The 11,480-nt window shown below is 43.3% G+C and overlaps 1 protein-coding gene across 2 annotated transcripts in view; it reads left to right on the forward strand.

The window, feature by feature from the left end:
* ASH2L (ASH2 like, histone lysine methyltransferase complex subunit) overlaps positions 1 to 8,812 on the forward strand; it is a 33,863-nt gene extending 25,051 nt beyond the window's left edge. For both annotated transcript variants that reach the window (XM_054498597.2, XM_054498598.2), the window contains exons 13-16: positions 3,140 to 3,232; positions 4,810 to 4,908; positions 7,927 to 7,986; positions 8,075 to 8,812. In XM_054498597.2, the coding sequence (XP_054354572.1) occupies positions 3,140 to 3,232; positions 4,810 to 4,908; positions 7,927 to 7,986; positions 8,075 to 8,182 (360 nt within the window). In that variant the 3' untranslated portion in view covers positions 8,183 to 8,812. The remainder of the gene's footprint in view (positions 1 to 3,139; positions 3,233 to 4,809; positions 4,909 to 7,926; positions 7,987 to 8,074) is intronic.
* The last annotated feature ends 2,668 nt before the right edge of the window (positions 8,813 to 11,480 follow it).

Consider the following 11,480-nt stretch of genomic DNA (forward strand, 5'->3'; position numbering starts at 1 on the left):
GTTTTTTTTTTCCATGTTGCCCAGGCTGGTCTTGAACTACTGGACTCAAGCAGTCCACCTGCCTCAGCCTCCCAAAGTTCTAGGATTACAGGCATGAGTCACTGCACTTAATAGTGTCTTCTGAGGAACCAAAGTTTTAGTTTTTATGAAGTCTAATTTATCAAATTTTTCTTTTATACTTATTTCTTTCCATGAATTAAAAAAAAAAATCTTCGGCTACTCCCAGTCATGAAGGTATTCTCCCATGTTTTCCTTTGAAAACATTATGGTTTTAGCTTTTACACATAGGTGTCTGATTTACCTTGGATTAATTTTTTTTTTTTTCTTTAGATGGAGTCTCGCTCTGTTGCCCAGGCTGGAGTGCAGTGGCGCGATCTTGGCTCACTGCAACCTCCGTCTCATGGGTTCAAGCAGTTCTCCAGCCTTAGACTCCCGATTAGCTGGGATTACAGGCACCCGCCACTACACCCAACTAATTTTTGTATTTTTAGTGGAGACAGGGTTTCACCATGTTGGTCAGGCTGGTCTTGAACTCCCGCTTCGGCCTCCCAAAGTGCTGGGATTACAGGCATGAGCCACTGTGCCCGACCAGATTTTTATATATAGTATGGAAATTAATTTTTTTTCATATGATTACACAATTATCCCAGCACCATATGTTAACTCTTTCCTTTCTCCACTGGATTTCTTTGATGCCTTTATTGAAAATCAGATGTTTGTGTTAAGGAAAGGTTTACTTCAGAGCTCTGTATTTCAGTGATCTATTTCTTGTCCTTTATGCACGTATCACAGTGTCTTGGTTATCATAACTTTAGAGTAAGTCTTTAAATTTGATAATGGAAATACTCCGAGTTTATTCTGATAATAAGCAGCCTACAGTCTCATTTTTATTGATTATATCACACTAGTGACTCTTATTGTACCATCCTGCCTCCTGGAACTCTTTAAATGTATACCACACTGATGCCTGGTTTTACAGAACACAGAGGTCTGCACTTAAAGGATTCTGTAGGAGTTTTTTCAATGATTCATTTACATTACAAAAAAAAATTTTTTCTTTAATTAAAAAAAAACAAATTTTTTGACCAGGCACTGTGGCTTCACGCTTGGGAGGCCAAAGCAGGCAAATCACTTGAGGCCGGCCTGGGCAACATGGCGAAACCCTGTCTCTACAAAAAAATACAAAAATTAGTTGGGTGTGATGGCACACTTCTGTAATCTGAGCTACTCAAGAGGTTGAGGCACGAGAATTGCTTCAGCCTGGAGGGCAGAGGTTGCAGTGAGCCAAGATCGTGCCAGTGAACTCCAGCCTGGGCGACAGAGAGCAAGACTGTCTCAAAAATAAATAAATAAATAAATAATTTTTAGTGACATGTCCACACGACAGAATACTATGGATCTATTCAAAAGCCACATATATACTGATTATAAAATGGTCTCTAATGTAGTTGCCAAGTTAAAAACTCAAGATGCAAGACAAAACTTATAATACGTTACCATTTGTATGGCTTTTTGGGCTTTTTTTTTTTTTTTTGTATGTTTATCTGGTGTTTTATTTTGAAACAGAGTCTTGTTCTGTCACCCAGGCTGGAGTGCAGTGGTATGCAATCTCGGCACACTGCAGCCTCTGCCTCCCAGGTTCAAGCAATTCTCCTGCTTCAGCCTCCTGAGTAGCCGGGATTACAGGCGTGCACCACCATGCCCAGCTAATTTTTATATTTTTAGTAGAGACGGGGTTGCGCCATGTTGGCCAAGCTGATGTCGAATTCCTGGCCTCGTGATCTGCCTGCCTCAGCCTCCCAAAATGCTGGGATTACAAGCGTGAGCCACTGCGCTTGGCCACATGTGTGTTTTTTAATTTTGAAGACAATATATGCCTAGATTCTCTGGAAGGATACCAGGACACTGGAATAGTGATTACTTTTTGCAGGGGAAAGTGGGTATAAGGGACATAGAAAGAGAGACTCTCATTTTATATGCTTGTATATCTTGGGAATTCTTCTTTTCTAACCATGTTTAATACTTTTTTAAATTAATGTCATATATTTCTCTGGAAGTAAATAGTTAAATAGACTCTTAAGAACCAGTAAGAAAGAGGTGACCCAGAGACCACCTGTGGGAACAGATGGGAAACTAGGACGGGGAAGAAGGTGACCTTCAAAATATTTTCATAGAATAAGGGATTGTAGGCTTGGTGCAGTGGCTCATGCCTGTAATCCCAGCACTTTGGGAGGCTGAGGCGGGTGGATCACCTGAGGTCAGGAGTTCAAGACCAGCCTGGCCAACATGACGAAACCCCGTCTTTACTAAAAATACAAAAAGTAACCGGGTGTGGTGGCGCATGCCTGTAATCCCAGCTGCCTGGGAGGCTGAGACAGGAGAATCGCTTGAACCTGGCAGGCCAAGATTGCAGTGAACCGAGATCACACCACTGCACTCCAGCCTGGGTGACAGAGTGAGACTGTCTCAAAAAAAAAAAAAAAAAAAAAGAAGAAGAGGCAGGGCATGGTGGCTCACGCCTGTGATCCCAGCACTTTGGGAGGCCAAGGCGGGTGGATCACCTGAGGTCAGGAGTTTGAGACCAGCCTGGCCAACATAGTGAAACCCCGTCTCTACTAAAAATACAAAAAATTAGCCAGGTGTGGTGTAATCCCAGCTACTCGAGAGCCTGAGGCAGGAGAATCGCTTGAACCCAGGAGGCGGAGGTTGCAGTGAGAAGAGATCACACCATTGCACTCCAGCCTGGGCAACAAGAGCGAAACTCCGTCTCAAAAAAAAAAAATTAATAATAAGAGATTGTAGAGTCAATAAACGTCATTTCTTTCAGTGAAATTATTGGAAAAGATGTGTGAATTTAGCCACTTTTATGGGTATTTTTATTGTGGTAAGTGTGTATGTATTATGTATTTTCTCACGTTTCTTACTAAAGGCCTACTGAAAATGTTTTAATAAACATGTGCCATCTGGTATTTTTTAAGAAGTGTATAATAGTTCAAAATCTAGCAAAACTCAACTGCAAAGATTTTTAATATCTGTTGTAGAGCTCAAGGGGTTAATACTATTTGTGTGCGGATGCGTTTTTTTCATGATGATGGAGCTGTTGCTTTATTGTGCCTTTTTTTCTTTCTTGGTTTTCAAGGCTTTGATAAAATTCAAGAGTTATTTGTATTTTGAGGAAAAAGACTTTGTGGATAAAGCAGAGAAGAGCCTGAAGCAGACTCCCCATAGTGAGGTGAGTCATGGCCATAAGAACATTAGAATCATAAGGCCTTGAGGGTTAGGACCCATTCCTTCATTATAAAAGTGAGGAACACGAGGCCCAAAGGGGAATGAAGGGGCGTCTGGTAGCCCCACTGGCCAGCGGCAAGCTCGCCCTCTGCTTATTGTGTTTTGCTTTTTATGTAGTACCATGCTGCTGCTGTTAGAGACATGATCCTGTTCTTTCAGGATCGCTCTGTAGAGAAAAGTGTATAAAAATAGTGGCCTGATGGGAAATCTACAAGAGACTGAGGAAGCAAGTCCAGTGTCTTTATTCTTTATCAGAGGAGGTATCAAGTCCAAAGGGAGGGAACCTGGAGTGGGAGAGTAGACCTTGTGGTGTGGCCCAGGGGCACTAGGAGCTGTAACGTCTCACTCAGTGTCCTTCAGAACTTTCTCTGCCTCCGCTTCTGGGGTTGCTGGAAACATGTCTGCCCAAGGTCATAGCACAGTCAGAGAAAGGCTGGCACATCTGGGCCAGCCACAACGGCCAAAAATAAAAAGGGAAGTGGGATGGAGAGGAAGAAAGTTAAGCTGGAAACATTTTTTTCATAAAAATGCTAATGCTGTGAGGCCACCCAGGACACTAATAGAAGGAGATGGAGGTGAAATAAAGAAACTAGAGTTTCAGCTGTTTTTAGGAAAGAAATACTAAAGAGAAACAATTATTAGATCTTAAGATGCAATAACCAGAAAGCCCCTCTTGCTGGGAAGAGAAGGCAGCCTTTTCTGAAGAATTGAAGTGGTCAAGAGAGAATATTCAGTATAATTCTGGGAGAGAAAGGAGGAACATGAGGATTCAGAGATGTGACATAAGAATCTTAGAGAACTTCAAAGTGAAAAAGCGGAAGTGAGAACTGACTCAAGGGAAAGGAATTGATAAATAAGCACGCTTAAACAGGGGTGGTCCCAAGTAGTCCATGGAAGGCCAGCTTACTTTAAAAAAAAAAAAAATTTTGTAGAGATGGGGTCTCACTATGTTGCCCAAGCTAGTCTTCAACTCCTGGCCTCAAGTAATCCTCTCTCCTCGGCCTCCCAGCTTACTTTTATAAATACAATGCAATGAATAATAAAATACAGAAATGTTTGGTATATGTAGCACAGGAATTCAGAAAACAAAGCCCAGGAGTTTGAGACCAGCCTGGGCAATACCGTGAGATCCTGTCTCTATAAAAAAAATTTAAAAATTAGCTGGATATGGTGGTGTATGCCTGTAGTCCCAGCTACTTGGGAGGCTGATGTGGGAGGATCACTTGAGCCAAGGAGGTTGAGGCTGCAGTGAGCCAAGATCACACCACTGCACTCCAGCCTGGGTCACAGAGTGAGACCCTGTCTCAAAAAAGAAAAAAAGCCTGAATAGTGCATATTAACATGCTTTGAAAAATCAAAATATTATAAAAATTGAAGATGTTGTTATTACACAAGTTATGTACTGTTCTTGGGTGAGTGATTAGCAGTCTGGCAGCAGCACTTGTAACATTTTCCTAGAGAGTTCTTTTTTTGTTTGTTCTTTTTTACAGTTCTGAAGTAAAATCATGGTTTTTGTTTCAGATAATATTTTATAAAAATGGTGTCAATCAAGGTGTGGCTTACAAAGATATTTTTGAGGGGGTTTACTTCCCAGCCATCTCACTGTACAAGAGCTGCACGGTACGTACATGTTTCCATCCCATGAGCAAAACTTGAGGGAAGCAGATGAATGGGTTGTGAAGACAAAGTTACTGAGCGCTGGGATGAAATCCAAGCAGCCTCAGAGTGGCATGCGCGTGTGTTGCTACCATTACTGTTTAGTCCAAAAACAGTTTGGGCATCTTAGGGAGTATTTGCTGGATAGAAAAAGGTCCTGCAATTTGTGTGCGCCATACTTTTCCCTTGAGCACGTGGTGTGGTGTTACCGTTCAGTAGGAAGGATATAAATACACATACACAAATCCTCCTGGGATGTCATGATAACTCACCGTTATTAGTCATTGTTGCTTACATTGATTTTTTTTTTTTTTTTTTTGAGACAGTGTCTCACTCTGTTGCATAGGCTGACCATAGCCTTGACCTCGTGGGCACAAGTGATCCTCCCACCTCAGCCTCCTGAGTAGCTGGGGTGTGCTAATTTTTTGGTTTTTGTTTTTGTAGAGGCAGGATCTCACTACATTGTCCTGGCTGGTCTCAAAGTCATGGGCTAAAGCAGTTCTCCCAGCTCAGCCTCCCAAAGTGCTGGGATTACAGAGAGGCATGAGGTACCACATCTGGCAAGTTTTTTTTTTTTTTTTTTTAATATGATCCAAACATGAAGAAGGGTACTATCATTAGGGCCTGTTGGTTTTAAAAATATATAGGTAGGTAGGTAGATAGGTAGATAGATATAGATATATAGAAAAGTTGGGGCCGGGTGCACTGGCTCACGCTTGTAATCCCAGCACTTTGGGAGGCCAAGGTGGGTGGATCACTTGAGGTCAGGGGTTCAAGACCAGCCTGGCCAACATAGCAAAACCCCGTCTCTACTGAAGATACAAAAATTAGCTGGGCTTGGTGGCACATGCCTGTAATTCCAGCTACTCAAGAGGCTGAGGCAGGAGAATCACTTGAACCCAGGAGGCGGAGGTTGCAGTGAGCTGAGGTCATGCCACTACTCCAGCCTGGGTGACAAAACAAGACTCTGTGTCAAAAAAAAAAAAAAGAGAAAAGAAAAGTTAGGCCAGTCGTGGTGGCTCATGCCTGTAATCCCAGCACTTTGGGAGGGTGACGCAGGCAGACCATTTGAGGTCAGGAGTTCAAGACCAGCCTGGCCAATGTGGTGAGACCTCGTTGCTACTAAAAATATAAAAATTAGCCAGATGTGGTGGCCACGCGCCTGTAATCCCAGCTACGGGGGAGGCTGAGGCAGGAGAATCGCTTGAACCCGGGAGATGGAGGCTGCAGTGAGCCAAGATTATACCACTGCCCTCCAGCCTGGGCAATAGAGTGAGACTCCGTCTCAAAAAAAAAAAAAAGGGAGTGGGGGCCGCTGGGCACAGTGGCTCACGCCTGTAATCCCAACACTTTGGTGGGAGGCCGAGGTGGGCAGATCATGAGGTCAAGAGATCGAGACCATCCTGGCCAACGTGGTGAAACCCCATCTCTACTAAAAATATAAAAATTAGCCGGGCATCAGCCGGGCGCAGCGGCTCACACCTGTAATCCCAGCACTTTGGGAGGCCGAGGCAGGCCAATCATGAGGTCAGGAGATCGAGACCATCCTGGCTAACACAGTGAAACCCCATCTCTCTAAAAATACAAAAAAAAAAAGAAGCTGGGCGTGGTGGCGGGCGCCTATAGTCCCAGGTACTCAGGAGGCCGAGGCAAGAGAATGGCATGAACCCGGGAGGTGGAGCTTGCAGTGAGCCGAGATCTTGCCACTGCACTCCAACCTGGGCAACAGAGCGAGACTCTGTCTCAAAAAAAAAAAAAAAAATTAGGTGTGGTGGCACGCGCCTGTTGTCCCAGCTACTTGGGAGGCTGAGGCAGGAGAATTGCTTGCACCTGGGAGGTGGAGGTTGCAGTGAGCCAAGATCATGCCACTGCACACCAGCCTGGTGACAGAGCGAGACTCTGTCTCAAAAAAGAAAGAAAAAGAAAAGCTAATGCATGAAGATTTCCATGTACTTTTAGTCTGTCAGTAGGCACCATTGAAGCAGGTAAAAAAAAGGAAATCTTTAAACAGTGTAAACCAAAACTATCTGAGACAGATCTCAATCAATTTAGTTTATTTTGCCAAAGTTAAGGACCTGCCCGTAAGAAAAAAACAGAATCACAGAAACAGTCTGTAGTCTGTGCCTTTCTCCAAGGATGAATTTGAGGGCTTAAAATTTTTAAAAAGAAAAAGGGCTGGACGGAGTGGCTCACGGCGGTAATCTCAACACTTTGGGAGGCCAATATAAGAGAATCAGTTGAGCCCAGGACCTCGAGACCAGCCTGGGCAACATAGCAAAACCCCCTTTCTACAAAAAAATACAAAAAATTAGCCAGGCGTGGTGGTACATGCCTGCAGTCCCAGCTACTTGGGAAGCTGAGGTGGGAGGATCCCCTGAGCCCAGGAGGTCAAGGGTGCAGTGAGCCGTGATCGCATTGTTGCACTGCAGCCTGGACAACAGAGTCAGAGCCTGTCTCAAAAAAAATAAAAAGTAAAATAAAGGGGAAATGCGGGCTGGAGGGGAAAGTAGAAGGATATGGTCATCCACATGTTGCAAGGGAAAAGGAGCAGATAGGGGAAAGTCAATTATGTATTCATCTCGTGCCTGGTGAATCAGCACTTCACATAAGGTAAGGTGAACATAAAGTAGCTGCCTGTGGGGATATTTAACCTTTTATCTGTAGGTGTCTGCTTAGCAACAAAAGGAAAGGCAGTTTCTTGCATGACTCAGCTTTCAGCTTAATTTTTTCCTTTTGACAGAGCAAATTGGGATCCTGAATTTTTATTTTTCTTTGACAACAGAAATCAACACAGATCTCTAATTCTTGGTGGACATCAGGATGTTGACCACTTTCAGTAATATTTAATATATATCTTATTTGTTCCATTTATCCCCCGAGTATTGTAGCCACGTTTAAAGTGAAAATTTCCTGTGTCAAATTAACTTTTCCAATATTTTTTGTCCATTTTTTCCATGTCTGCTTGAATTGAATTCGCTCCAGGTTTCCATTAACTTTGGACCATGCTTCAAGTATCCTCCGAAGGATCTCACTTACCACCCTGTGAGTAACATTACAAATGGCTGCATGCGTCCTCAGCATTTCCGTGGCTGCTGTAGTCACCGTGTTCTGTTTCTCATTCCTCCTGCAGATGAGTGACATGGGCTGGGGCGCCGTGGTAGAGCACACCCTGGCTGACGTCTTGTATCACGTGGAGACAGAAGTGGATGGGAGGCGCAGTCCCCCATGGGAACCCTGACCAGGTCCCTCTTTTCTGTCAAGGACTTTCTGGGAATAATACTGGGGGTTTTGTTTTTGTTTTTGAACTGTCTCAGATGTTCTCCCAAAGATACTAAAAACACAGCCTCTCCTTTTAGCAAGTTAAAAGGCTGGGTAGGACTGCGGGAGACTGCCTGCCTTTCACCATTTTCTCCCCACTTCAAGTGACTGCTCTTATTTTGTCTACCATAAGCCAACAATCGCTGACTCCAGGATTGCGTAAGCCCCCTGTGAAATCGGTGCTATACTGCATACCCTGCTAGCTGTGACTTGTTATCCTACTATATTTTCTAAGGAGTGAATAATATTGTCCGAGTAACTAACTTATTTAAAAGACATTTCCTTCTGTGGGCATTGACTCCATCCCACCTGTTTTCCAAGGAAATGGTAACCTGTTTCTGAGAACACCTGAAATCAATGGCTATACATTCCAAACCAATCTAAATGCTATTTCCTTTTGGTGTGGGTTTGGTTTTGTTGTTCATTTTGAAATACACGTTTGAACACTGAGATCCCTAAAACTACTAGATCTCTAGAAGTGTAATTGTGAAAGAAACTTGCTTGCAGCTTTAACAAAATGAGAAACTTCCCAAATAAAACTTGTTTTGAAGTTTGTGTGACACTTTGCTTCCCTTCAGGTTGGGTGCCTCTTGGTGACAGTGTTCAGAAATGTAAGCAGCATGAGGAAGGGAGCTGGCACTGGGAGGAAGAGCCGGGTTTCTGACTTGTGTTTTGGCCGCTTTCCTATTGCTCCCATTCTTGCCAATCAGCCACCCCCTTTCCTGTGAAAATCTGCCACCTTGAGGAGAGGAACAAGAGTTTAAAAGGGCTAATGGTCTCCCTCCCGGTCTTCCCTTGGAATGTGGATGTTGATATATGTGCGGGTGGTTTCCTGTCTTGCTTATCTTCCTTTGCCCTGAGCTGATGGCTAAAGGGCAGTTTTCGGACTATTAAGGACTGAAATGTAAGAATGAGCCTTCTAGGCCGGGCGTGGTGGCTCATGCCTGTAATTCCAGCACTTTGGGAGGCGGATCACGAGGTCAGGGGTTCGAGACCAGCCTGACCAACATGGTGAAACCCCATCTCTACTAAAAATACAAAAATTAGCTGGGCGTGGTGGTGGGCACCTGTAATCCCAGCTACTCAGGAGGCTGAGGCAGGAGAATTGCTTAAACCCGGGAGGCGGAGGTTGCAGTGAGCTGAGATCGTGCCACTGCACTCCAGCCTGGGCGACAGAGCAAGACTGTCTCAAAAAAAAAAAAAAAAAAAAAAAAAAAGAATGAGCCTTCTAGCCACCGTGGCTCACGCCTATAATCCCAGCATTTTGAGACATCAAAGCAGAAAGATTGCTCAAGACCAGCCTGGGCAACATAGCAAGATCCCTTCTCAATAAAAAAATTAGCCAGACATGATGACACATGCCAATAGTCCCAGCTACTCTGGAGGCTTAGGTGGGAGGATCCCTTGGGCCCAGGAGTTGGAGGCTGCAGTGAGCCATGTTTGCACCACAGCACTCCAGCTTGGGCGACAGAGCAAGGCCCTGTGTCCAAAAAAAAAAAAACTCCTTCCTTTTGGATTCCTATATAGTTTCCTTATCTTCCTTTTTCTTTTTCTTTTTTTTTTTTTTTGAGATGGAGTCTCACTCTTTGTCACTCAGGCTGGAGTGCAGTGGCGCAGTCTCAGCTTACCGCAACCTCCGCCTCCCGGGTTCAAGCAATTTTCCTGCCTCAGCCTCCTGAGTAGTTGGGACTACAGGCACGTGCCAACACACCTGGTTATTTTTTTTTCGTATTTTTAGTAGAGACAGGGTTTCATTTTGTTAGCCAGGATGATCTCAATCTCCTGACCTCATGATCTGCCCACCTTGGCCTCCCAAAGTGCTGGGATTACAGGCATGAGCCACCACACCCGGCCTGTCTTCCTTTTTTCAATACATCAGTCTTACGGCAAAGACAGCCCTCCCAGGATTGCCCAAAGTCTCTCCTGCATTTACCTCTCTACCTCGGTTAATAGGTAGAGTGGCTCACCACGTGGAGGGTGACATGCTGCTGCAGAATCACCATGTTATGCCTGTGGCTCTTCTGAATATCTTGTCACTTTACCGTTTAAGAGAGTTCCCACACTTCAAGACAATATTGGTATTTTAACATAGTAGCATTGACTAATATATTTGTCTCCTGATGAATCACCCAGACACTTTGATTTGGCCACTGCATATCTCTGAGCAGGAAAGCCTGTACAGGTCGAGTGTGATTGGAGGCTGAGGCTCAGCCCTAGACACCTATTAATGCGTGAGCTGGTCTTCAAGGGCAGACCTGGTTATAAAGCTTCTAGGTCATCGGAGTTTGAGGGACTCCAAGAAAATGAGGGTGATGTTATTTAGAGGAAACTGAATGTTAACTCTTTGTAATATAAATTACCACCTATAAGTTGTATACCCACTCTCCATCTAAATTATAAAATTAGCTTTTTGTATATATTTTATTTTCACAAATCAAAGGTTACAGGTAATGATGTTCTTCTCAAACTTCAAAAGTGTGTGTGTGTTTTAATACAGTTCATTTGAAGGGCTCAGAGAATATCTACTCTTCACAAAGTCCTATATAAAATAGTTTCTGTAATCAGATCAACAGTGATAACTTGTTTTATTCCAGTGTAAAATTAAACAAGTGGGAAAATATCTCCACAGAAACCAGAAAGACACAATTACATAGTTTGAAAAAGGCAATTAGAATCCAGCAAACCAGTGGGTTTGTTAAAAGCCTATTTCTTGACTGTCAGCCTGTTCTCTTGAAACTAGAATATATGTTGCTTTAAGGTATCTTTAAACAAGTAACTATTTTCTCTTAGCTGGTAGTGGATGATAATTCCATTTTAGAAATACTTCTCTACAACTATCCGTTCTCAACTCTGAGGCTCCTAGATAAACAATAATTTTATCCATGCCAAAAATAAACTAAGAAACAATCTGAATAAATTATAATAAATACCTTTACTAGTTGTAAAATTTTAATACCTCAGTAAATACCACAGTGTTCCCACTAACGCTATTTTTTAATTTTTTAATTTAGTTTGTCATAATTTGGTTTCATCAACTCCTTTGTTTTTTCCTTCTTTTTTTTTTTTTTTTTTTTTTGAGATGAGGTCTCACTATCTTGCCCAGACTGGTTTCAAATTGCCCTCCAGCAATTCTCCCACCTCAGCCTTCAGAGTAGCTGGCATTGTGGGTAGGCACCACTGTGCCCAGCTCCTGTTTTATAATAAATAAGCCAGAGCTG

This window comes from Pongo pygmaeus, chromosome 7 (assembly GCF_028885625.2).
Source record: "Pongo pygmaeus isolate AG05252 chromosome 7, NHGRI_mPonPyg2-v2.0_pri, whole genome shotgun sequence".
Taxonomy (NCBI): Eukaryota; Metazoa; Chordata; class Mammalia; order Primates; family Hominidae; genus Pongo; species Pongo pygmaeus.